The 27,013-nt window shown below is 36.7% G+C and overlaps 2 protein-coding genes across 2 annotated transcripts; one reads left to right on the top strand and one right to left on the bottom strand.

Annotated features, from left to right (window-relative positions):
- Nucleotides 1-5,962: 5,962 nt before the first annotated feature.
- LOC103566975 (olfactory receptor 2H2-like) lies at nt 5,963-6,916 on the bottom strand. Its single transcript, XM_008543535.2, has one exon. The coding sequence runs from the start codon at nt 6,914-6,916 to the stop codon at nt 5,963-5,965; it is 954 nt and encodes a 317-aa protein (XP_008541757.2).
- An 18,946-nt stretch (nt 6,917-25,862) lies between these two features.
- Nucleotides 25,863-26,804, top strand: LOC103544758 (putative olfactory receptor 2B3). The gene has a single exon (XM_008511567.2). It carries the CDS (start codon nt 25,863-25,865, stop codon nt 26,802-26,804), a length of 942 nt encoding a protein of 313 aa, XP_008509789.2.
- Nucleotides 26,805-27,013: the final 209 nt, after the last annotated feature.

Genomic DNA, 27,013 nt, shown 5'->3' with positions numbered 1-27,013 from the left:
CACTAAAGTAAAACCTCCAACTCTACCTCTCACTGGAGACAAAAAGTCAATTTGAGATGGATCACAGGCCTAAATGCAAAACCTAAAAGTACAGAGCTAATAGAAGACACCATGGGAGAATATGCCTGCACCTTTTGCGTGGGCGAAGATTTCCCTGAGAACTCACAAGAAGTAAAAGCCATTAAAAATTATAAACTGGACTTCCCTAGAACTTACCACTTCCTCTCGGGGCTGGCCCCATGGCCGAGTGGTTAAGTTCTCGCTCTCCACTTTGGCAGCCCAGGCTATCTCCCTTTTGGGTCCTGGGTGTGGATATCACACGGCTCATCAGGCCATGCTGAGGCAGCATCCCACATAGCATAACCAGAGGGTCTCACAACTAGAATATACAACTATGTACTGGGGGACTTTGGGGAGAAGAAACAGAAAAAAGGAAAAAGATTGGCAACAGATGTTAGCTCAGGTGCTAATCTTAAAAAAAACCAACTTCCTCTCTTCAAAAATCGTCATCAAGACAATAAAAAGACAAGCCATAAAATGGGAGATATATTTGCAGCACATACATATGCCCTAGGACTTGTATCCAACATAAATAAAAAAAAAAAAATCCTCTCAACTCAATGACAAAGAGACAAGCAATCCAATTTTAAAATAGGCAAATGAACAGAGACTTCACAAAAGAAAACATACACATGATCAATGAGGACATTTTAAAAATGCTCAACACAATTAGTCATCAGGAAAATTAAAAGCAAAATCATAATGAGATGCCACTACACATCTACCAGAAAGACTGAAATCAAAAAGCCTGAAATAAAAAATCAAATGTTGGAAAGGATGTGGAGCAATCAGGCCTCTCTTACATGCGGGTACAAATACAAAATGGCATAAACACTTTGGGAAATTTTTTCAGTTTTCTAAACAGTTAAACATACATCTATCCTATGACACAGCAAATCCACTCTTAGGTATTTATGCAAGAGATATGAAAATATTTGTCCACCAAAAAAATGTGTACAAGAATATTCACTACATACAGTATGATTCTAACTATATGACATTCTGGAAAAGGAATACCTATGGAGACTATAAGAAGATCGATGGTTGTTGGAGTGGGGTGAGGGAAATATGAATAGACAGAGCACAGAGGATTTTTAGGGCTGTGAAAATACTCTGTATGATATTATAATGATGTGTATATATATATATCATTAAACATTTGTTCAAACCCATAGAATGTACCAAGTAAACTATTGACTTTGGGTGATTATGATGTATCAGTGTAAGTTCATCCTTGGTAAGAAAAAAAAAAGTACCAGTCTGGTAAGTGATGTTGATAATGGGGGAGGCTACACAGCAGGTATCTGTACCTTCCTCTCAATTTCATTGTAAACCTAAAACTGCTCTAAAAAAATAAAGTCTTTGAAAAGAAGGTTCATTGCAGCTCTATAATATCAAAGTCAAAAACAACTCAGATGTTCATCAAAAGGGTAAATTAACTGTGGTATATTTATGGAATACTGTATTACTCAGCAACAAAATAATATAAAAATGAATGTCAAAAATATTAGACTAAGTGAAGGAAACCAAACACAAAACAAACATAATGTATGATTGCATCTGTTTGATATTGTAGAACAGGTAAAGCTAACTTATGGTAGTAACATGAACCCAATGATTTTTTATGAAGTCATGAGTGATTGGGAAGGAGCACAACTAAAGTTTCTAGAGAGTTGGAAATATTCTGTCTTTATATGCATTCACCAAAACTGATTGCATGGTATATTAAACCTCTGAGAATTTAACTATGTACAAATATACCTCAAGGGAAGAGTTAAAAATTCTGTCCTCAGAGGAATGTCATGTCTCTTAGACACATGAGTAGTTAAGTCTCTGAATCAAACTCAAGATTACACTTCGGACAGTTAAAAACTGACATTACTTCTAAATTTCATATAGATTTTCCTTCACAGTTTTTTTAACTTTTATCGTTAGCATTTAAATTTATGGGTTTTTTTTTTTAATTTTTTCCTTTTTCTCTCCAAAGCCCCCCGGTACATAGCTGTATATTCTTCGTTGTGGGTCCTTCTAGTTGCGGCATGTGGGATGCTGCCTCAGCGTGGTTTGACGAGCAGTGCCATGTCCGCACCCAGGATTCGAACCAACGAAACACTGGGCCACCTGCAGCGGAGCGCGCGAACTTAACCACTCGGCCACGGGGCCAGCCCCTAAATTTATGTTTTGAGGGGCTCTCGTATATCCTTTATTTCTCCTCTTACCCACCCGGCACCATCTTTTCCCAAATACTTGTATTTGGAGCATACTGAACATGACACAGGAACCATTAAGCCAAGTTATTTCCAGATGTAGCAACAAGATTAAATTTATATCTTCTTCTCTGAATATAGACTTCAGGGAACTGCAGAAACCTCACTCATAGCTCCTATTCCATGACTTCATCTTCTATTTTAAGGATTTTACATTTTCCTTATAGTTTAATTCAACAGCTTTATCAATATGTTAAGACATTTTGGCACTGGCCACACAGTAGTAAGACGTCTCTATCCTCAAGTGCTAGTGACACAGAAACATTTGTCAATTTTGATACAATTATGTAGGTGGCACATTGACAAAAAATACATTGAGTGGGGCATGATTCCTTTTATTAAGATGAAGAATATTAGGGAGAGTGGAAGAGTTTGTGATATTTGAATCTGATTTAAAAAGTATGAGTAGCATTAACTGAAATTTCTGTAGAAAATTCATAGCATGGAAAGGCAGATGGAATAGGCATTTGAGTGTATTTGTAGCACATTATATGATTGTTGGAGTATAGGCCAGCTTGTAAAGGAGAAAGTAATCCAAAAGACAATTTTAATCCCAATTGTTAAAAATCTGTGGCTTCCATGCTTATAAACGTTCCCTGGTGAGTAATGACTTTTTGCTCTTTTCAAATTCTGTTCCTATCGAGTTTACCTACTATCCATTTGAAAAGGGGCAGAATAGTCTTATAATTTTTATAATGGCCACATAGTAAAATGCTATTTCTTTCATATATGTTTGCATTTTCATAGCTCCACACAAAAAAGCAGACATACAAACACACACACATGCACATATCACTGATGAGGGATTTTAGATTAGTGGTGATTAGTACCCATGACAGACTTTGAGACTTAATTGCACCTGCCCCCAGCCTCTCAAAATTAAACTTCACCAAAACGTGTATCCCTGCCCTATGGCAAAATAGTCTTGTGCTAATGGTCTCAGGTGGACTGTAGGCGAATATATCCTCAGAATTTATCATGACAACTATCAGAAGGTTCAATCTGTCGTAATATACAACACATGTGCCAGAAAACAATGCTGTATTTCAGGTGCTTGCCACTCCCCATTAAGAAATTTTGAGGAAAGAGAATGCCTGAACCCGTAACATAGGCAGCAGTTTCCTGAATAAGCCACTTATCTATGGAATATTGACTATTATCTAGAATGTCTATGAAGGAAGCAATCATTTCTGACTTGCTCAACATTTTATAACAGTGCCTGGCTCTTAGTTTACATTCCAGAAATATTTATGATTATATTGGAAAAAATGAATGTTGACAAATAAGTACATAGCTATGTCCAAAACGCCTCTCATCACTGTTTTCTTCAGTCATCCTCCAAAATCTGAAGATATCTTCGTCATCTATATTATTCCACACTGTTATTCCCGTCATGGTATCCTTTTCCTTTTCTATGCATCTGCCTTCATTCCTCCCCAAACCTTCCATGTGCCATTGAGATCTCCTGTTCCGTGATTAATAAACTCACCTATATCCTCAAATTATTTATACAACATTTTCTATACATCCTAGAATTAAGTGAATTGAGACTCTCCCCTGAAGACACTGTTTCATCCACAACTCCCTTATGAGAAAATAACTCCAGCCTCAATATTTCAGAATGTGAGAATTGAACCAATGGCTTTATTCTACTTCTAGGTCGTTCTTCCCTCCACTCTTATTTTAAAAATACATAGATTCATTTGAAGCTCATGTCATTTGGCTGAGCAACCATCTAGGCTGGTATTCCCCACAGAATGGTCCTCAACAGCAGGCATCACAATTACTTACAGTGGTATTTAAAATGCCCATTCCAGGTATAATCAGATGTTTTAAACCAGAAATTCTGAATATTAAATCCAAGAATCTTAATTTTTAACAAGTACATCATGTGACTCTTATGAATCCTAAAGTTTTAGGAACTTTGTTCCTTTCTTTCATGCTGCTGTCATTTACTAGAATCATAACCTCTCTCCCTCTCATTCATACACATTTTGGAATCAGGCTCAGTTTTCCTCTATACCAAAGACTCTGGTATCATTCCAGCCTATATCAAAATTAGGCTGAATTTTGAATATGCCAGCGTCCCTGTTTCCATCTCCAGAGTAGTTACCATCTTTCATCACTATGTCCACACCACGAACCTAGTCATCCTCCAAAGCTGCTTCAGCTCTGCAATCCTAAAGCAAGATGCCACAAAATGACCTTCTGTCCCTTTACTTTTCCTATTCATTATTCTCTTTATTCCTTACAACTGAGCAGAAGGATAACAAAATGATTTTACAAGTATTATTCTCTTATAGACAGTGAGAAATTATGTTACATCCTCACAGTAATTGTTCTGATATTATTTCTGACCTGTCTAGTGTTGGTCTGAGTTATTTAATACTCTTTTACTTTTGCAAACAGAAATTCAAATTTAGAAAATTTTTATATGAGATCTCTAAATGAGAAATAAGTGGTACAGTTCATCAGTACAGAAAAATGGGAGGGAATAGAGCCTGATCCTAGTTATATCTATACATGAAATAGGCATCAGTATATGGGAAGAACCTGACAATTGAATACAATTGGTTAGACAATCTATACAAGAGAGCCAACAATTTATACTCATGTGTTAGTGAAACAAACTAAAGTAGTGGAAACTTATAAGCAATAGTTAAAAAAGTAGCAATAGATAAATCTTTGGTAGATGATAGTCAAAAGTCAAAAAGTGTGTAGCATGGTCATCAGCCCTAGGCAGGAGTTGAAGAAGAAGTCTCTCTCCATTAAGGTAATAAATTAAAAGTATTTTGATCAATATCTGTATCCACCATTTGACCATAAGCTCCATGATGTTGATGATTTCATATGTCCTATCTACCATTCCTATTAGATGCCTAATAGGAAACAGATAAATATTTACAAGGTAAATAAATGGAAATTGAATTTGATGTTTTAAAAAAGCCGTTTGATCACAAAAGAGACTCAGAATGAAGAAAACGACACAAATCTATTCGTATAATTGAGGGTGCAGAATATCAGGGCTCAAACGAGGAAACTTGGACGCATGATCTTAGAGCAGCAGCACCAGAGAGCAGTAAGTGTGGACTTCTACTTGGCAAACACTTCTGCACTGGATAGTTTTAGGCACATTACACAACAGTGGTGGTCATACTGAGGCAAAGAGGTAGAAGTAACTCAGAACCAAGACCCACTAGAGTGTCAGGGTACAGAAGATTTTCTTAACCTGTCTCTGTCTTAAAACATTTGGAGCCTTGTTGTGAATAGACATTTGGATGAAAGTACTGGATGTGCATCGAGGAAAAATAGAACGAAAAAAGAAAGGGAAAGGCATGAAACATATTATTTGGTCATTTATTTTGCAAGTTTTTGTTTCTTTTGTTTCCCCAATTCAACTGTATTACATGTTAAGACAATGACTATTAAATATATTTATTTCCATACCATACTGTGCCTAAATCAGCACCATGAAGAAAGTAAAGGCCTAACCAATGATTGATGAAAGGAACTGAAATCTCAGCTTGAACAAAACACAGCTCTTTCTCTCCTACTTCAGGGTTAGGGGGTATATCTTCAACTTTTTGTGATGACATTATTTTCTCTACTCAGGTTAAGAAACAGATCAACATGTGTCAACCTCTAGAGTTACTCTGGGAATCCCAAGTCTTCCTCCCCAGTCTCATTAGTGCCCCCTTTACCTCCTTGTTCCTTAGAGTGTAGATGAGTGGGTTAAGAGTTGGGGTTACAACAGTGTAGAAAAGAGTGAGAAACTTGCCCCATTCGTGAGCATAATGATTCTTGGGTTGAAGATAGACAGCTGTAACAGTGCCATAGAAGAGGGACAGCACAAGAAGGTGAGAAGCACAGGTGCCAAATGCTTTCTTCTGTCCTGTAGTTGACTTTATTCTCAGTACAACCTTAGCAATAGCACCATAGGAGGAAAGGATAACGATCAAGGGCACCACCAGAAGAATAATACTGGCTACAGACATCTGGATTTCATTGTAGGTGGTGTCTGCACTGGAGGCCTGAATCAGGGCTGGGACTTCACATACAATGTCATCCACCCTCTGGAGGGAGCAGAAGGGTAACTGGAGAGTAGCAGGTGACTGGATCAGAGACTGAAACAGGCCAGTTCCCCATGCAAGAATAGCCAACTGCAGACAAAGTTTTGGATGCATGACAGTGGTATATTGCAGTGGATGGCACACTGCCACACAGCGGTCCACAGCCATGACCATAAGAAGGACACATTCAGTGGCCCCAAGCCACAAGAAGACATAGAGTTGAAAGGCACAGCCAATATAGCTGATGGTCTTCTCTGGACTCCAGAAATTAACCAACATCTGTGGAACACAGCTGCTAGTGAAACAGAGATCTAGCAGGGAAAGGTTGGAAAGAAAGAAATACATTGGGATGTGGAGTTTTGGATCCTTCAAGGAGACAAGAATTATGACCATATTTCCTGCAATAGTCAAGCCATAAAAGATCAGAATTACCCAAAAAAGTATCTTTTCTAAATATGGCTTGTCAGAGAAGCCCAGGAGGATGAAATCACTGTGGCTGTTATTACAAATTGTGATCATAATCTTCTGGGTAATCACCTCTTTGAGAAATGGTTCAAAAAAGCCTGTGATGTTTCCAATACAGAGACAAGAAGAGGACACTATGACTTATTTGATTCCTTTGTACTCAAGGATGTTATTTTTATTTCCTATATTTTGAGAAAAAGATACAAGATTTAGTGACTTGTTTTAATCTTGTTATAATCTTGTTTGATACTCACCATTCATTTTCTCTATTTTTCTCTTCCTCTCTCAGATCTTCTTCATATTTTATATCTGATTAGAGCTATGCATTATAAATATTATGTAAAATATATATTAAACACCTACGAGCAAAAATCGCTTTGCAAAATATTATGAAATCATTCCATCTTTGCTCTCAAAGATGGCACATTTACCATATTATCACATAGTTTTTTATATAAATTACTGTTCCATGCATATTATTTTTCTGTCTTTCTCTATTCATTTTGTTCTCTTATTTTTCTGTGTCTGTATCTCAATTTATCTGAATACATTTCTCCCATGTTTCTCCTTCTCCCTTTCATCTCCCCTATCCCTCAAACTCTTTTCCTCTTCTCTTTTCTTTCTCCCTTTCTCTTCTTCATTCCTTCTTTCCACCTTCTCTATTGATTTCTAAGCTTGAATTCTTCCTCACCACCTTGTGCTATGTGATCTTAAAAAAGATTTAAACATTTTGTTCTTATTTTAGTTTTCCCTTAGATTGCCTATTTGGAAAAGGTAGGAAAATCATAGAAACTACCTATGGTTGTTGGAGGAACCAAATTTGAACACACAAAGAAATTACTAAAAAAATAATTCCTGGTCCATAGTAACTGTTCAGTGTATGTTAGCTATAATTATCATGATCATCTCATGGTCATGAGGATGATACTATTCAAATGATTGTTCCAGGTGCAAAACACCAAAATTTACAAGCAAAGTGTTGCAGAGAAATTCATTTGGAGAAATGAAATATTATATGTCTACACTATCTCCTTTGCAAAAGAATTGAAAAGTAATTATATTTCCCACCATTATAAATTATCCATCTTTATATTATACAGCAGGAATATCTCTATTTACTGTCCTTTTCGTCCCATAAAACATGAGATTACAAAAAAAATTGGAGAATGTACTATCTATATTCATCTTTCCAGTAGATCAAAGAAATTTAAGGAAATTTTTTTTTTACTCAATCGTTGGCATATTTTCTTAACATGGTAAAGCAAAGTGGCAACCTAGTTCCTTTTTCCTTCTTCTGTCTCAATTCTCTCCCATGGTTGTTGTATTTTTTCGAACTCTGTACTCTGTTGCTTCACTTTTCTGCTTCTCTGTTCCCAACCAATTTTTCTATTTGTGTAGCATGACAAAATCTGTTGGCTCTTCAAGTTGGTTTATGTAGCACTTTTCACTTTCCAAGTTTTTTTTAATTTACAATGAGCTTTTGCTAATAGAGTCACTGAAGGAAAATAATCAATGTTAATGGTTTGAAACAGATTTTATAAATCTATGTCCTCCACTGACTTATTTGACTGAAAATGTTTCCAAGAAATTTAAACTCTTGCCTCTCTTCTCTCACCCAAATCAATATGTTTGATGAAGTCTTATTTGTGCCAACATTTAAATTAAAGATATATATTTCCAAAATATTTTTCAGTGGACCGAATATTAAAGAATTAGATTAAATCATCAAAATTCTGAGGGTGAAAATCCAGATACTATTCCCATCTTTTTATTTATCATCTATCACTTTTTTCCAAATTGCTCCACAAACATAAAGCTTAGAACAGACAAGAATACTCTATCCAGCAAAGTTATCATTCAGAATGGAAGGGGAGATAAAGAATTTCCCAGACAAGCAAAAATTAAAGGAGTTTATCACCCAGAAACCAGTTCTGCAAGAAATGCTACAGGGACTTAAGTGGGAAAGAGAACACCACAAATAGGAATAAGAAAATTATCAAAAAAAAAAAAACCCACTCAAAACAAACATAAAATAAAATCACTGGTAAAGGCAAAAAATACAGTAAAGGTAGCAGAACAACCACCTATGAAGATAACATGAAGGTTAGAAGACAAGAGTACTAAAACTACGTGTTTCAATGATAAGAGGGTAATAGATAGACACACACAAAATAAGAGGTTAGATGTGATTTCAAAAACATAAAATGTGGGAGGAGGGGAGTAAAAGAGTAGAGCTTTTAGAAAGTTCAAACTAAAGAGACTATCAACTCAATATGCATTGCTGTATACGTAGAATATTATAAATGAACCTCATGGTAATCACAAACCAGAAACCTCTAATAAATACACAAATGAGTAAGAAAAAGGAAATCAAACATATCACTGAAGAAAGCCATCAAACCACAAGGGAAGAGAGCAAGAGAAGAAGAACCAGAGAAGAACTACTAAAACACCCAGAAAAAAAGCAACAAAGTGGCAATAAATACATATTTATGAATAGCTACTTTAAATGTCAATGCACTAAATGATACAATCAAAAGACATAAGGTGGCCACTGGATTAAAAAAACAAGACCCATATATACGCTGCACACAAGAGATACACTTCAGAACTAAAGACACTCACAAACTGAAACTGAAGGGGTGGAAAAAGATACTCTATGCAAATGTCAAAGAAAAGAAAGCTGGGGTAGCAATACTTATATCAGACAAAATAGACTTTAAAACAGAAACTGTAGCAAGAGACAAAGAAGGGCACTACATAATGATAAAGAGAACAATCCAACAAGAGGATATAACACTTGTAAACATCTATGCACCCAACACAGGAGCACCTAAATATACAAAGCAATTATTAACTGACATAAAAGGAGAAATAGACAGTAAACACAATAACTGGACAGCCACAGGCAAAAGAATGAAATTAGACTATTGTCTTACACTATGCAGAAAAAGCAACTCAAAATGGATTAAGACTTGAATGTAAGATCTGAAACTGTGAAACTTCTAAAAGAAAACATAGGTCTTACCAGCATTTTTTGAAATATCATGTCTGATAGGACAAGGGAAACAACAGAAAAAATAATCAAACGGGATTGCATCAAACTAAAATGCTTCTGCACGGCAAAGGAAATCATCAACAAAACAAAAAGACAACTTAATAATTGGGATCAGATATTTGCAAACCATATATCAGATAAGGGGTTAATGTCCAAAATATAGAAAGAACTCACATCTCAACAACAAAAAAGACTATCAACCCAATTAAAAAATGAGCAAAAGATCTGAAACAGAGATGTCTCCAAAGAAGATATAAAGATGGCCAACAGGCATAGGAAAGGATGTTCAACATCATTAACTATCAGGGAGATGCAAATGAAAACTACAATGAGATATCACCTCACTCCTCTCAGAATGGCTATAATTAACAAGACAGGAAACAATAAATGTGGGAGAGGATGTGGAGAGAAGGTAACCCTCATCCACTGCTGGTGGGAGTGCAAACTGGTGCAGCCACTATGGAAAACATGGCAGAGATTAGTCAGAAAATTAAGAACAGATCTACCATATGATCCAGCTCTTCCACTGCTGGCTATTTATCCAAAGACCATGAAAACACAAATGCATAATGATACATGCACCCTTATCCCAATAGCCAAGACTTGGAAGCAACCCAGGTGCCCATCAAGGGACAAATGGATAAAGAAGATGTGGTATATATACACAATGGAGTACTACTCAGCCATGAGAAATGATGAAATCCGTCCATTTGTGACAACATGGATGGTCCGTGACTGTATTATGCTGAGTGAAATTAGTCAGAGAGAGAAAGTCAAGTACCATATGATCTCACTCATAAGTAGAAGATAAAAACAATGACAAACAAATACATAGCAACAGAGATTGGATTAATGGTTACCAGAAAGGAAGGGGTGAGGGAGGAGAGTGAAAAGGGTGATTAGGCACATGTCTGTGGTGATGGATTGTAATTAGTTTTGGGGTGGTTGACATGATGTAATCTACACAGAATTCAAAATGTATTATGATGTACACCTGAAATTTATATAATGTTATAAACCAATGTTACTACAATAAAAAAATTAATTAAAATAAATAAATAAAAGGCAAATCTTACCCTGCCAAAAAGAAAACAACATAGAACTGAAAAATGGAACTATAATCGATAGAGAGGAATTTTAATTAGAGATCCATAAATAAAACTTCTCTTGATAACCGGCAGCAGCAGCATAGCTATACTTGACTGAGATTTTACATGCTTGGAAATAAAGCTGAAAGCATGTAAAATCATTTAAAAATAATGCATTGTGTAAAATGGACCACTCAAGCCAGGATTCTAAGAAAACTTATGATGTGACCTAATATCTAGCATGTACTATATAGTCATACACTAGGGATGAATTCTTAACCTCAGCTGAATGCAGTCTGAACAACAAAATGATATATCATGCAGTAATTTATCTAAAGTTTTTATATCAGTGTATGTTTTGTTTTTACATAGCTTGCTTAAAGTTATTTCCTGAATATTCTGGTCCTATTCTTTCCTATCTATCCACCCTACTCTTACCGCTTATGATGAATCACGTTTGACTTTGTCCGCACACTAGATGTAGATTCATTTGAAGTTCTCTCAATCAGTAGTTCTCATGCTTTCAAGATATTGATCTACAGGTAACTGCCAAGTGAAATTATTTTGCAAAGCATTAAGATGCACATGACCTCTCATTTCTCATATTCTTATTTTACTCAGATTTTTCTTTACTATGCATCACATTTTAGAAAATCCACATACAGTCACGCACTGCAAAACAATGTTTTCATCAACAACAGATGGTGTATACAATGGTGGTCCCATAAGATTAGTACCACATAGCCTAGGTGTGGAGTAGCCTATACCATCTAGGCTTGTGTAAGCACACTCCATGATGTTCACACAATGACAAAGTTGCCTAATGACACATTTCTTAGAAGGCATCCCCATCATGAAATTAAGAGTGACTGTATCCTCTCTGAGTCTTTCTTCTCTTTTCTGTGTTATTATTCTTATATTTTCTGTAGAATTTTTTCAAATTAGAGTGGAAATGTTCACTTTGGTCATGAATGTGAGTTTGATATTTCAGTAAAAGAATAAAGCTTGACATCTTAAAGAATCTCAGAGTCCTGCAGATTTTCCCATCTTCAAAACCAAGCTGCCTCCTATTCCATCTTGTGACTTTCATCCACTTCCAGTAACTTCTGGTTTGTGTTCTTTGTCTATTAGAATTTTCCTCTTTTCCTGGTTTACCCTTTTTTCTTTTGTAGTGGTGCCTATATGCCTCTATCTACATATATCCCTATCTCTATATCTACAACTCCATCCGTCTATCTTATTTCTCTAAGTTCCTTTATAATTACTAATAATTGGAGGAGATTTATTTTTCCCTCCTGGATCAACTATTCTCAAAAGATTCTCAGGTAGAAGGAGAGAGTTTTAGTTTAGCTGATATTCACTATGCAAAATACAAGAATTCTCTTCATCTTTACTTCTGCTGAGATTGTCTTCTTGAAAATATCAATTTTCCCTGTGATTTTCCTTTAGTTCACCTCCTCTGCCTCTCAGAGCAGTATCTGGAGGAGTTTTTGTTGAGATCCAGGGTACCCCAATTCCTGTGGTTACAAATATGTAATGCAACCTTTATATCTCACCTTCTAAAGTAGATGCCTCTGGTGCCTGTGTATCTCATCTCCTCAGCCCACCTCTGATTTTAGCAGACCGGTGATGGAAAATTCTGTGTAAAATCAAATTCATCTCACACACCCTGGCAGTGATGTACTTCAAGCATGCTGTACTTGTCTTCTCTGTTTGCCCGAGGGCCTTTTCTGACACTGTGGGAGCCCACTTAGCACACAGAGAAGTGCCACCCAGAAATGCAAGAGATTTAATGACCCTAGGGGAAACTTTCAAACAAAGGAGGAGGGTAGCTAATGGATAAGTGTTCCAGAAACCCTTCCTTCAGGTGAAAAAATTCCGTATGCTTTTCATCAGGTCCTGGGAGAACTGAGTTTCCATTGCACACAACCTAGCTAATGCACTCTTATATTGTCTTTCTTTCTTAACTGCCTCATTCTTCCTGTTCCCTCACTCATTCTTCCTGAAGGCACTTCCCAAATAAGTTAATTGAAACTAAGTTTTTGTCTCAAGCTCTGCTTTCAGGGAGATCTAAATAAAGTTGGTACTGAAAGCAGCTCTAGAAAGCAGATGCTTAGAAGAGAATTCAGGAAATGAATCACTCACCAGTCAGATTGCAACAAGCCCTCCACTGATAGGGGTAAATGGAATAGTGATAAATCTTAGCATGCTCTAACATCACTATTACTAATAGTCTTACCTGTTGTGGTTTGGGATGAGGTGCTGGTAGAAAGAGAAATATTGGGGTATATGGTAGATCTAGCCCTTGAAAGATATGGGGGTAATAATCAGAATATTGTCAACTTTGCTGGTTTTCACTGACTGTCTTGGAAGCCTGGAAGAAAAAGATTGGTATAGAAGTCCCCGCTTATCCACTATTTCACTTTCCATGGTTTCAATTACCCATGGTCCACTTCAGTACAAAGATATTAAATGGAAAATTCTAGAAATAAACAATTCATAAGTTCTAAATTGCCTGTCATTCTGAGTAGTGTGATGAAATCTTACACCAGCCCACTTCATTCTGCTGGGGATATGAATCATTTCTTTGGCCAGCATATCAATGCTTTATACACTACCCTCCCATTAGTCACTGAGTAGCCACCTTGGTTATCAGATCCACTGTTAGGTTATCACAGTGTTTGTGATCAAGTAACCATTCATTTACTTAATAATGGCCCCAAAGAGTAGTGATGCCAGCAATGGAGCTGCTACAGTTCCTTGATGGAATATTGAGGTAGGTGTCAGAACGATTAGAGTTAGAATGGATTTATTATGTACAGGCAGAGAACTTATCACCTAACTACACTCCCTGTGATATCCCAGAGGACACACTCTTTTATGAGAATATGGAATGTACTAGTTAAAGAGGAGTTTAATGTCCTCTGTAGACCAGGGTTGACAATAGAAGATGCTTTCCAAGAACTGGGCTCCCCACTGTGAATGTGGATGAAAGAATTCCAAATGAGCAGAATCCAGATGACAGCTCTTAACTTCCAGAAGCCAGCTAGATATAACTAACATAATGGACAGCAGGGCTGGATCAGCAGCAAAAATGTCTTAATCCAAAAAGATCTATGGTGATGGCTAACAGACTATAATTTTTCCAGAGATGAGATAGATGTAGAGACAACTAGAAAGTTGTTTGAGTTTATTAGTCAGAAAAAAAATTAAGAGTTGGTGAAATGGCATTGGGAGCAGCAATGGGAAAATAATGACCTTTCACCCAGTTTCCATATCTAAGACTGTTCTTTGACCCATCCTGTGAATGAAAGGGAAAGACAGGTCCCTTGGAAGGCCACTGCAAGAATAGACAATAAATATTCCACCTAATATTTCCTCAAGGAGATGTGTGATCATTTATCAGAGTAACTGTACAAGGGTAAAGACAAATACTGAAACCAATATTTTGAGGGCCATTAAATATAGAGTCATAGTTGACACATACCAGGCAGGGCACACAAAATGCCATCCTGAACCACAAGTAGAGTGGGGGCTCATAGAAGAAAGGAGATAAATAGAGTCTTGGCCTAAGTAAAACTTATAGTAAGTCCGGTGGGTTTGTGGACCTACCCTATGGTATTTCTCTGATCCCTGAATGCATAAATGGGGACAGATATACTTAGCAGGTGGAAGAACCCTCTCATTGATACCCTAAAGGAGTAAGAACCCAGGGAAAAATCTATTAAACTGCCCTTCATCAGTCAGGATCAGAAGCAGTAATGTATCCTGGAGAAAATACACAGATCAGTTCTGCCTTTGAAACACAAAGTATGAGTAATAAAGAGATGATGGCTCCCACTTACAAAAACTAGAGGTACTAAGGCAGATGAAAGTACATTACTTTAAACTTAACAAGTTGTTGCCCCAATTGCAATCGGTGTATCAGTTGTAGAATCTTAACCAGAAACGATTAACAAAGGCTCTGCACGTGGTTATTTTGTTGAGTGTATCATTTTCAATTCCCATCATCAAAGAGAATCGAAAGCAATTTTTACTTATGCAGGAAGGACAATAGGACACATTCACTGTCTCACCTTGATGCTCTATTAGCTCTCTTTCCTTCTGATGAAATATAGACTACAAGAATCCTGACTGTCCTGATAGTTCAAAGAACATAACTATTCCCCTATGTTGATGACAGCATCCTAATCAGATCTAAGCAGGAAGGTGCAAGTTGCCTGAATAATCTATCAGATGAATGTCAGAGAGTAGAATATGAACCTTACCAAACTTTAGAGTCTTCCAGATTAGTGAAGTTTTTAGGTGTCCAATAATCTCGGGTGTGCTGGTACATTCTGACTAATATTAAGGAGAATGTATTGCATTTTTACCCTTTACCACAAAGAAAGAGGCACAGCATTTGATAGAACTCAATGGATTTTGGAGGTAGCATATACCACACATGGGTATAGTGCTGTGAACTATTTGTTGGATGACTGAGAAGTCTCTCAGTTTCATGTGGAGACCAGAGCAAAAGAGGGGTTTATAGCAGGTATAAGCTTTGTTGAGAGTTGTCATGTTGCTTGAGTCATACAACAAAGTATATTCATTGGTGCTAGAGGTATCTTTAGTAGGTAAGGACTTTGTGTGGTATCTCCAACAAGCTAAAAGAAGAGATACATTCAGACTCCCAGAGTTTGGGACCAGGGAAATGGCTTGTGGGAGAGAAAATTACTTGTAAAAAGTAGCTATTCTGACCTAATAGAGACATCAAGTGATTATGTAACTGGAGCTTCCCATCATGTATTGGATGTTGTCAGATCCATCAACTCATAAGGTCAGATTGATACAGCAAAAATCCAGCATATAATTGAAAACTAAACATTTGGAATCAGGCTGGAGCATGTCCAAAAAACGCAAACTATCTAAAGTAGTGGTCCAGACACTTATAACCTACTTCTGTTGCATCGGTACTACACACTCCACCTATGGCCTAATGGAGATTCCCTATTGACCACATGCTGGGGAATGAAAACCCTCAGGACTCTCACAAGTAGTCAGCTTTATATGTTGTTGTAAGTCATAAGTAAACAGATGCTGCACTAGCGCTCAACTTAGTCACCCACAAGGACAGTAGTTAGAGGAATTTCTTTCAGTGGGAAGAACTGTACAGCTCATGTGAATGTCAACTTAGAATAGAAGGAGAAAGGGTTTGTGGTATGGATATACACAGGCTTCTGGGCAGAGGTAAGGACTTGTTTTGTTGATCAGAGGCCCGGAAAAGGCAATATGGGAATATCAAGAGACAAGGAGGTCTAGTGAGGGTGCATGTGAATGGTTCTATAGGAGTGAGAATGAAACACGGAATTTTATCTTGCATGTTAATGGCCACCAAAGAGCATTTGCCGTGGAAGAGTCACCTCCCAAACAAATGGATGTCACCTAGTTTCTTTTCAGTCAAATCATTTTTTGTGCAATGTACCCATAAATGGTGGAGCCGTTGTGGTAAAATGGAGGCTATGCATAGGCCCAAGAGCATGAACTGTCTGGTACCAAGACTGATGAATTCCTCAACTCTCTGATGCCTAGAGAAGTGAAGTTCAATGCTGAGGCCTTGGTATAGTATCAGCCACTGAGAAAACTGGTCTCTTTGTGGAAAGTTGATTATATCAAACCTTTTGACCATTGACAAGGGAGCCATTAGTTCTTAAAGCATTGATGTTCTAGATATAGATATGTCCTACTTGCCTGTGGTGATCTGCTCAGACCACCATATTACTGACATCTGACCCTGCTTAACATTACCTCAAACTAGGGATATAGTCCGTATTGATGGAAGTATGATAATAGGTGCTTGACCATTTGATTCACTGACCCTAAAATACACATTGAAGACGGAGTTGCCCAGCAAGCAGACTTGGAGATAGAGATTAGCAGTTAGGAGCTTTATTTGAGAATGCTTTTTAGATCAATATCGTTGAAAGGGAAGGGAAGGAAGCAGAATTGAAGAGAGAGAAAAGTCAAGTTGCAATGAAAACTCTACCAAAATTTCACTAGATCTTAAAGGGAGTCCTCAATGTTAGGTGATAGTTCAGAGATGTTCTGAATTGGGGCACGAGGACAAGCTTTAAACATCCTTGTGGTTCAGTGTTGAATGCAGGCTACATAGAAAGGGGCCATGTGTCTAGTGAGGCAATTCTCTTTAGTTGAGGTAATCCAGAAAAAGGACCTCAGATGAGTTTGTCTTCCAGTAGCATATCTAGCAGCTCTAGTAATAATGCCTTCACTCCAGAACAGGAATCTGAGCAGTGCATTATAACTTTCAACATGATCTATTCCTTTAACTGCTCAGATCCAGTCCTTTGTATAAGTTCTGTGAGAAGCTCCTACAGGATTCTAGTGGGCCTCCATAAATTTGGCAAACAGAAGAATACTGTCATTGCAACTGTTCTTACCACCACTGCAGCAGGTCTTTGATCCACAAATTATGTTCATATCTCCTTCTACTATCTATTCTGTATTCCCCTCAGCATTAGCTAGAACTTCTACTGGTCTCTGTGGTTTACCCACTAGCATTATTTAGAGGTGTCTGAGCCTCTCATCACGATGCTTTCCTTAAGTCAAGCTCATTGCACTTAGTCATTTGCCATCGTATTTAGACAAAGTAGTACCCTTCTTAATATTCTTTCTATACTCCCTAGTGGAAGCATTTTTGTTTGGGAGAAGATAAACTCTAAGCTTTCAGAGCTCATAATTGTGAAGATAAGAAATACTTTCTCAAATGAGTTATTGGAAGTGATGATAAGTAGGGCAACTCCTGCTTCCTCCCCTTGGTTCCTAGACCCATGTACTCTTCCTTGTGAGAGCGCAGCACCATATAAATATAATTGATTTAAAGTATACACTGGGGTCCTGGAGGATGGCATTGCTTCAGACTGGCATTTAGATGTGTCTTAAACACGTCTCTCCATGATTCTAATAGATCGCTCTGAGATGGTGCAGTACATGATATGGCCGATGGATCTGATGGTCTTGTGTTCGCTCCCACACTTCCTTTGTTATTAAGTTGGCCTTTTGTCTAACACAGTGGTGTGTAGGATCTCATGCTGCTAAATCAAAGACTCCAATCCCTCAGATGGTAGTGCTGGCTGAGGACTTGTGGTCAGGAAAGGCAAACCCATACCTGGAGTGTGTGTTTCCATTCCAAAAAAATCATTGCCACATCAAAGATGGAAGGCTTCCAATGTATTCAACTTAACATGACATTGCTGGTTGGTCTTTTGAAGGGATACTGTTTTATCAGGGATATTTCACTGGTCTGTTACTGATGGCTGACTGGATATTTAGCAATGCTTATAGGGCATGCTTTTTAAACCCATACGTCACTTCCATCCCTGTTACCATGGGTACTTCATTCCTGTGCCCATTGTACCAGTAATACAGGTTGGGGGACAAGGACAAATGACAGAAGGTTGACAATATCTGCTTGCCAAGTCATATTTTCTTCCTGATTGTTTCATTCCTTTCTATAGTAGCTTCTGTCTTGTGGGTTTTAACTTGATGCAAAGAAGGAAATTCTTGATATGCCCCCTTTCATATGTCTATAAATGTTCCTCTGTTCCACACTTCTTTATTCAAAATCTATCTTTTTCCTTACAGCAATCCAAAAGCTTCCCAAGTCATTTTACACTCTTCATGAGTTATACATAGACTAACTTCAGACTACTTCTCTTTCCACTTAAAGTAGATGACCAAGTGTACCAATTAAAACTCTGCTCATTGAGAGGGTTTTCCCTCACCACTATCTTTCAAGGTCACTCATTAGTAGGAATATAATTCAGTATTGATCCTTTTTTGACTTGCATACACATACCAAGCTGACCTATTCATAAACCAAGCTCAGGTTTTTTCCTCCTCCGTTAGCTTAGAAGTGTTCTCCCATGCAGGCATAGATGTGATTTGTGGAAGATATTGATGCAAAAGTGATAGATATCATCAAGGTCTGAGCTACTTGCTCATGTAATTTGTTCCTGCCCCCTGGTCATCTTGTACTCAATCCTGGATGTACCAATATCATGTTATGATGATTGCTGCTGTATCCACCAAACTAATGACTTGGTGGGTCAGAGAGTACCCAGCTCATGATGGGTAATTTTGGCTATATGGTTACTTGATGTTCGATGGTCTGTTGTTCTGTCTCTACCAGGACCCAGCAGCACACCTGAGGCTGTGTTTCAAAAGTTGTGTAATCCTCTGCTATAGGTAGCAGAGTTTTGCTCCGAACCGTGAGGCTTTTATTTTTATTTTCCCATAAGCTCCACCTGATGCTTTTTAACCAGAACTTATGTCTCAAATACTATAGGATCTTCCTAAATGTATGCTCCTACATACAGGGTAACTTACACTATAGCTTAAACCTCCTACAGAGCCCCTCTTTCTCTGGAGCCCATTCAAAGCCAGAAACATTCCGTGTTACCAACAGATGGATTGGAGCAGTATTCCACTGGTGTCAAATATGCTTAATACAAAACACAGAGAGAGCTGATAGGCACTTTGTTTCCTTTTTATGACAGGAGATTCCTGATGCAATTATGTGTCTTTTACTTTGGATTGGGTGTACTGTAATGCCCCAGACCAATAAACATCTGAAACTTGTACTGATGTTTCAGGATCCTGAATCTTTATAGTTTTTCACTCACAATCTAGAGTATATGTGTCTTATCAATAACTTCCATGTATTAACCACTTCTTGCTCATGTGGCATGATGTCCTTGATATAGCTACTAGTGTGAATGTCCTGCAGAATGTGCAGCTAACTCAGTTCTCTTCAGTCTATATAATGACAAAAGGCAAAAGAATTAAAATAGCCCTGGAGTTACGTATACTCTTGTCAGCTCCAAGTGAATGCAAACTCTTTCTCATCATCTTTCTTGATAAAGAAGAGCCAGAAACATTCACCAGATCGATGAGTGCATACCAAGTCACCCAGTATCTGTTAATATGCTCTATCAAGGAGACTCATTCAGCCTAGCTGATTCAATTGGGGCCACTGCTTGTTTGATTTGTGATAATCTGTTGTCATCATCCAAGATCTATCCAATTTTTTCAATGGACAGACTGGTCAAGCAAACGGAGATATGACAGGGACCACAACCCATGCACCCCTTAGGATCGTAAAGGAAATAAAGAAAATAAGAAAATAAAAGCAAACTTATAGCCATGAGGAGAATTCAGTATTTGGTATTAAAATTGGTAGGGCACAAGAGAAAACAAAACAGGAAAAATATACACATATATTTCTTCAGTGATACCTTGTGGCACTCAGGTTTCTATGCTTCTCTTCTATAATCTTCCTCTAAAATTGCTTTTCTATTATAATCCAAGTCCAGCCAGTTATATTCTTTTCAAAACTAATTAGGAATATGATTTCTGTATAATACTTTTTAATCCATTAATTACATTCTGATAAACAACCTAAAGGAGATCAAATATTGAAAAATTTTATTCTGAACAATCTATAGAATAAAGTGACTAATTCAGAAAATGCAAATATTTAATAGGAAAATTATTGGGAAAGTATATGCTTATAGATTATATACATACATGCACAGAATTTAGCTGGTCTAATAGTTAAGATTCAGTGCTCTCACTGCCACTGTCTGGGTTCGTTTCCTGGTCACAGAACCATACCACCCATCCGTCTGTTGTCTTTCTGTGGCAGTTGCCTGTTACTGTGATTTTAAAAGTTATGCCAAGGGTATTGCAAACACCAGTAGGGTCACCTGAGTGGACAGGTTTCAGCAGAGCTTCCAGACTAGACAGACCAGGAAAAAAGACTTGGCCACCCACTTCTGAAAAAGTTCGCCAGCAATCAGAATAGACTAAAAGACACTCACAACAAGCATATATTTTATATATTAATTATCAATTTATAAAATAATGTTAAAAGGCTACAAAAATCACTTGTTAAGAAAATGTTATAATTTAGAAAATAATTGTATTCTACCTTTATGATTTTATAATTCATAAAAATACACTCTATAGAAAATAAAAATAAGGAGAAATAAATACATTAAAATACTAACAAGTGATAGTCTTTGAGATTATATCTAGGCTGATGTTCAATTAAATTTTCATTTTATTTTTATCAAAAATCTTAGGTGAGCACATATTCTTATAAATTGCATAAATCAACTTATTTTCAAAAAATATTCCTGTGCCAAGCCCATAGCATTATTCTTCCAGTTCTGCCTTGGTGAATTCATACTAATCTTAAACTTCAATGTGTTAATTTATATGTTGCAACTTTGTGTAATATAATTTTTTAAACTGTGGATCTCTAGCAGGTTTAGTCCGAACATATTCATTACAAAAATCAATGAACAATAGAAATACAACTTTCCCATATACACCATCAGTGGAGTCAGTCTTTGACCCTGAGACCATTTAAAAATAATTTGGGGCTATAAATTCATTTACCTTTGTGCTCTCCTGATAAAACAACTCTAAAATTATTTTTTAATGGTTTATGCTTCATGACTATTTTCTTCACCCCAGTTTAAAATTTGTGAGCCACGTATGTGCCAGTATTATGCTACCAGTGCAGCTGAGAATAGAGTTCATCTATTTCCTCTCTGGACACAAGGACCAATTAAACTTGAGGGACTCTGGAATCCCTAGGGCTAAAAGAGGACACACATTGAATGAATATCAACCCCTTCATTTAAAGGTACAACCTTCTCTCCATGACTCTACCAATATTGTTTGTATCTAAAAATCACTTCTCACTGTAAAATCCATTAGAACCTGGTGAGAAGAGCCAGTGTTAGTCAAAAATGCCCTAGTGACTGAGGACAATACCTATAAAAAAAACTTTTAACTCATCACAAGGACTTTTTTCATATTATAGTTCTTGATGTGGTCAAAGTTAGATGCTAATTTCATTCTGAATCTGTGGGCAAATGGTAGTTGAATAAGAATGTCACAAGGATTGAAAGCTCAAAAAGTCATTGCATTTATCAGCCTGTATTGGGACCAGACCTCCTTCGAATCATGGCACAAAGAAAGGTATGAATACCTCTTTGACACTTAAAGGAAAAAAGATGAGTGATGTCTACTACAGAAAATTATGTTACCATGAGCTGGAAGGGTCTATCAAGACCATTTCACTCACATCCCTGCCTCTGTGTTGCATCACATTAAATAATCAGAGTGTTCAATTTGTTTCCTGGGAATCTTGAAATAAATGTCAAGCATTTTCAGTGATTCCAAAACTTCTTGTTATCATTTTGCTCTTTGAGTGAATGTTTGTCCATTATGTCTCCATTGGGAAGAAGAGTTAGTAGCATTTTTGTTTTAAGCAAAAAAAAGAATTAGTGGTATTTAAGATTCCTTTCGATTAGTACAGAGTATCTGAATAGTAACAGAGTTAAGATGACAGTGGAATGAACATGTGCTTGTCAAAGGGTAGGTTCATTTTTCTGACAATGTAGAAGAGTAATTGGTGGGTGAACTGACACCAGAGCCACACAAATGTAAGGAAGAGTAGAAGATGTGAAAAAATAGAAGTACAAAAAAAACTGCAGCTGTGTAGACTCCTCTTATTTCCCGGGACCTTCAGATAACCCAATATCTCCTACTAACCCTTGACTTGACTTCCATTTACTGGAAAATAAGTTCTCGATATCACGCTAGAAACAAAGAAAAAGTTGCATATACATTTAATCATTTTGTATTATAATATTATAATAAGCATTGGCACCACCAATAGTAATTTGGTTGTCTTGTTTTCTCATACACATGCCAAGCTAAGATAATGATACATTATTACTATCTATGATTACTACTAATGATAAATGTTAATGATACTGTTAGTGATTACTAGCTCACATTCATTAAATGCTTACTGTGTTTCAGACAGTGTCCTAAGTTCAGATGTGTACGGATTGTCTTATTTGACCCTCACAATAACTCTCTTACCATCAGTACAGAAATTTTTCTTTTAAATGTGGCACAAGGATGTTCACCAATTTGCCCAGACTCACACAGCTCAGAAATCAAACGCTGGCAGATTTTAGCTCCAGAGGCAGTGTTCCTAACAGCTAACTTGTAAAGTTAATATTTTTAACATTACCAATGATAAGACAATGTAATATTTCCTTGTTGTTTTAATTTTTGTTTCTTTAATGATGAGAAAGTTGCACATCTTTTCTATTTTCACTTTTGGTTTCTATTTTTTCTTCCCCAAATTGCTTACTTACATCCATTGCTCACTTTTTATTGGGTTTTTGATCTTTTCTTATAATTACTATGTAATAATTCTTTTTATCAAGTAATTTTATTGAGATCATAATGGTTTATAACATTGTGTAATTTGGGGTGTACATTATTATTTATCAATTTCTGAACATACTTCATCATGCTCACCCCCAGTAGTTTAATTTTATGGAGGGGATGGTGTAAGATACAGCTCATGGTCTCTGACTTGCATACCTAAACAAGAGGTGAATATATTTATTAAAATAGCTAGCTTTAGAAGAGGGCTTGTGGAGAAGGGAGATCAGGTGTTTGATTTTTGGATATGTTGGGTTTGAAATGCTTATTGTATATTAAACAAGAGATGGCAATGGTATATACAGGTTTAGAAATTTTTAAAAGTCACCTGTACTAGTGCTCGTCTATCCTTTTCACCCACTCCCAAATCCCCTTCCACTCTGGTGGAACCACTAATCTGTTCTCTTTATCCATGTGTTTGTATTCTTCCACATATGAGTGAAACCATGCAGCATTTCTCTTTCTCTGTCTGACTTATCTCACTTAACATCATACCCTCAAGGTCCATCCATGTTGTTGCAAATGGGACAATTTTTCTTTTTTATGGATGAGTAGTATTCCATTATATATATACACACCACATAGTCTTTATCTATTCATCTGTAGAAGGGCACTTGGGTTGCTTCCACTTCTTGGCTATTGTAAATAATGCTACAATGAACACAGGGGTGCATAAATCTCTTTGGATCATTGATTTCAAGTTCTTTGGTTAAATATCCAGTAGTGGGATAGCTGGATTATATTGCATTTCTATTTTTAATTTTTTTCAGAAATATCCATACCGTTTTCCATACTGGCTGCATCAGTTTGCATTCCCACCAGCAGTGTATTAGCATTCTCTTTTCTCCACATCCTCTCCAACATTTGTTTTTTTTCCCTTGGTAATTATAGCCATTCTGACCATCTCATTGTAGTTTTGATTTGCATCCCCCTAATAATTCGTGATGTCGAACATGTAATAATTCTTTATATTTTATTAACCATTTTTGCCTTAATCACTAAACATTTTTCCATCTTGCCTTTATCTTTTCTTACTGTATACATCTTTTTTCACGCAAAAATTTTAAACTTACAGGTACTCTCAAAGAAGTCAAATCTGATATACTCTTGCATTTTTCCATTGAAGGTGTATTACTGTTATCGATCGAGAAATAATGTATATCTATAGCTAAAAAGCCAAAGTTATAACCACATATAATGCAAGGATTTACAAATCTTACAACTGTTTTTATTCATTCTTATGTATCCCATGGTGAAGTTATACTTCATATGTGAATATTTCTCACTGTGGAAAAGGTATGCTACTCTGGTGTAAGATGTGTCAGTCTTTCTTATTTTATATCCTTTCTTAAGTCTGTCTAGCAGTACGCTATTTTTATGCCTGTACATTTAAATGGTGTAAGTTATATCAAAGACCTTGCATTTAAATGTGCAAAATAGACTGAATAAATTTAGATGTGCTTGGGTCATATAACCAAATAACTGATAGCTTCCAAAGACTGAAGAAAATAATTTGATTATCTGCCTTTTGGTGTTCCTGTTTTCATTTATAACCACCATTGTGTTGTATGTAATCAGTCTTCTTGTGCTATCTGTATATTTGGGGGAAAATATGTTATAAAAAAAGGACTGGCTTTTAAATCCTGGCTTTGAGTCTTGGCCTCAGCATCACTGAGTGTGCAAATGATTTATTCTCGTTGAGTCACAGTAGCAATAAAATGTAGATCATGTTTATTTATCAGAGTTTTTGTGAGAATTAAAAAGGATGTATTTCAGGCACTGAGCAGTGTCCGTCACATGTCAGTCGAGCAATGACTAGACTATCAGTTTTACTATAATCACCAAGGTGTTTGAAGAGAGGGAGAGATGTCAAATGTGGTCATTGCCATAAATCAAAGCTAAGCCATAGTTTTACTACCTTGAATGAAGCACCTAATATCCATGATAGCTCTTTGTGGGAATCGACATGAATACATATCATTTAAGAGAAAGAGACAATTCAAAAAATCACATGAAGATGTTACTAAAACAAGCAATATTTCTTTAGATAAATTGTAGATTTAGATAAAAATCCTATAACCTCTATTTTACTCAGCATTTTCAGCCTGAATTAAAAATAATTGATTACAAGTAGTGTTTATTATTAAAATGCTTATTAACGTAGGTTAACAGGTAAGAAAAGGGAGAAGAATTGAAATGTATTGAGCACTACAACTGTCCACGCTATATGAATTTATATATTTTGTCAAATAAATGTAATGATTTACTTCATAAAGTAAGTATAACATAACTTTTTGAAAACAGAACTACTTTTTTTCCTTCCCAAGTCCCCAGTACATAGTTGTACATTCTAGTTTTAAGTTTCAGAAGACTACTTTTAACCACAAGATAACTATATTGACTATAGTTAATTTTGGTGTTGAATTATGCATTATAATGAATCCAAATTCAGTTTGGTTCCAATAAGAATATTCAATAATTATCTCTTAACTATTTTCTATTTTCAATTTGTTTAGGAATGAAAAATAGACGAGTCGTCATGAATTGGGCAAATGAGAGCTCCCCAAAAGGGTTTATACTACTTGGCTTTTCAGACAGGCCCTGGCTACAAATGCCTCTTTTTGTTCTCCTATTAGTATCATACACAATCACCATCTTTGGCAATGTGTCCATCATGATGGTGTGCATTCTGGATCCCAAACTTCATACACCCATGTACTTCTTTCTCACTAATCTCTCCATCTTAGATCTCTGTTATACCACAAGCACAGTCCCTCATATGTTGATAAACATTTGTCGCAACAAAAAGACCATCAGCTATGGTGGCTGTGTGGCTCAACTCATCATCTTCCTGGCCCTGGGTGCTACTGAGTGTCTCCTCCTGGCTGTCATGTCCTTTGACAGATATGTGGCGATTTGCAGACCCCTCCGCTACATAGTCATCATGAATCATTGGTTCTGCTTAAGGATGGTGGCCTTTTCATGGTTCACTGGCTTCAGCAACTCAGTGTTGCAGTCTTCCTTGACCCTTAACATGCCACGCTGTGGTCGTCAGGAAGTGGACCACTTTTTCTGTGAGGTTCCTGCCCTTCTCAAGTTGTCATGTGCTGACACAAGACCTATTGAGAATGAACTCTTTTTCTTTAGTGTATTAATTCTGTTAATTCCTGTGACTTTGATCCTCATCTCCTATGGCTTCATAGCTCAAGCAGTACTGAGAATCAGGTCAGCCGAAGGACGAAAAAAAGCTTTTGGAACATGTGGGTCCCACATGGTTGTGGTGTGTCTCTTTTTTGGAACAGCCATCTACATGTATCTACAACCACCTTCATCTACATCTAAAGACTGGGGAAAGATGGTTTCCCTCTTCTATGGGATCATCACACCCATGTTGAACCCTCTCATCTATAGCCTTAGAAATAAAGATATGAAGGAGGCCTTCAAGAGAGTGATGAGCATCACTTTTTTCTATAAGAAATGAGAAGCACTCCATTGTGATGAGGATCTTCTGTCTCTCCTTATCCTTGAAGATGGTAATAATGCCTGAACCAATTTTTCTATTTTTCAGGTCTTATGATTTCGTTGAATTCTACCCGTTAGAAAAGTTTTCTTTCTTCAGGAAGCAATGTTAAGACCGTAACATACCCTTTCTAAATAAAAAACTCCTTAGCTTTCCTTAAGTTCCCCTAA

This window comes from Equus przewalskii, chromosome 19 (assembly GCF_037783145.1).
Source record: "Equus przewalskii isolate Varuska chromosome 19, EquPr2, whole genome shotgun sequence".
In the NCBI taxonomy this organism is placed as follows: Eukaryota; Metazoa; Chordata; class Mammalia; order Perissodactyla; family Equidae; genus Equus; species Equus przewalskii.
Note: the sequence above shows the minus strand (reverse complement) of the source record. Positions and strands in the feature narration are given on the sequence as shown.

Excerpts from the sequence above, each read along its gene's own strand:
- LOC103544758 (XM_008511567.2), top strand. The coding sequence starts at position 25,863 with ATGAATTGGGCAAATGAGAGCTCCCCAAAAGGGTTTATACTACTTGGC.
- LOC103566975 (XM_008543535.2), bottom strand. The coding sequence starts at position 6,916 with ATGATCACAATTTGTAATAACAGCCACAGTGATTTCATCCTCCTGGGC.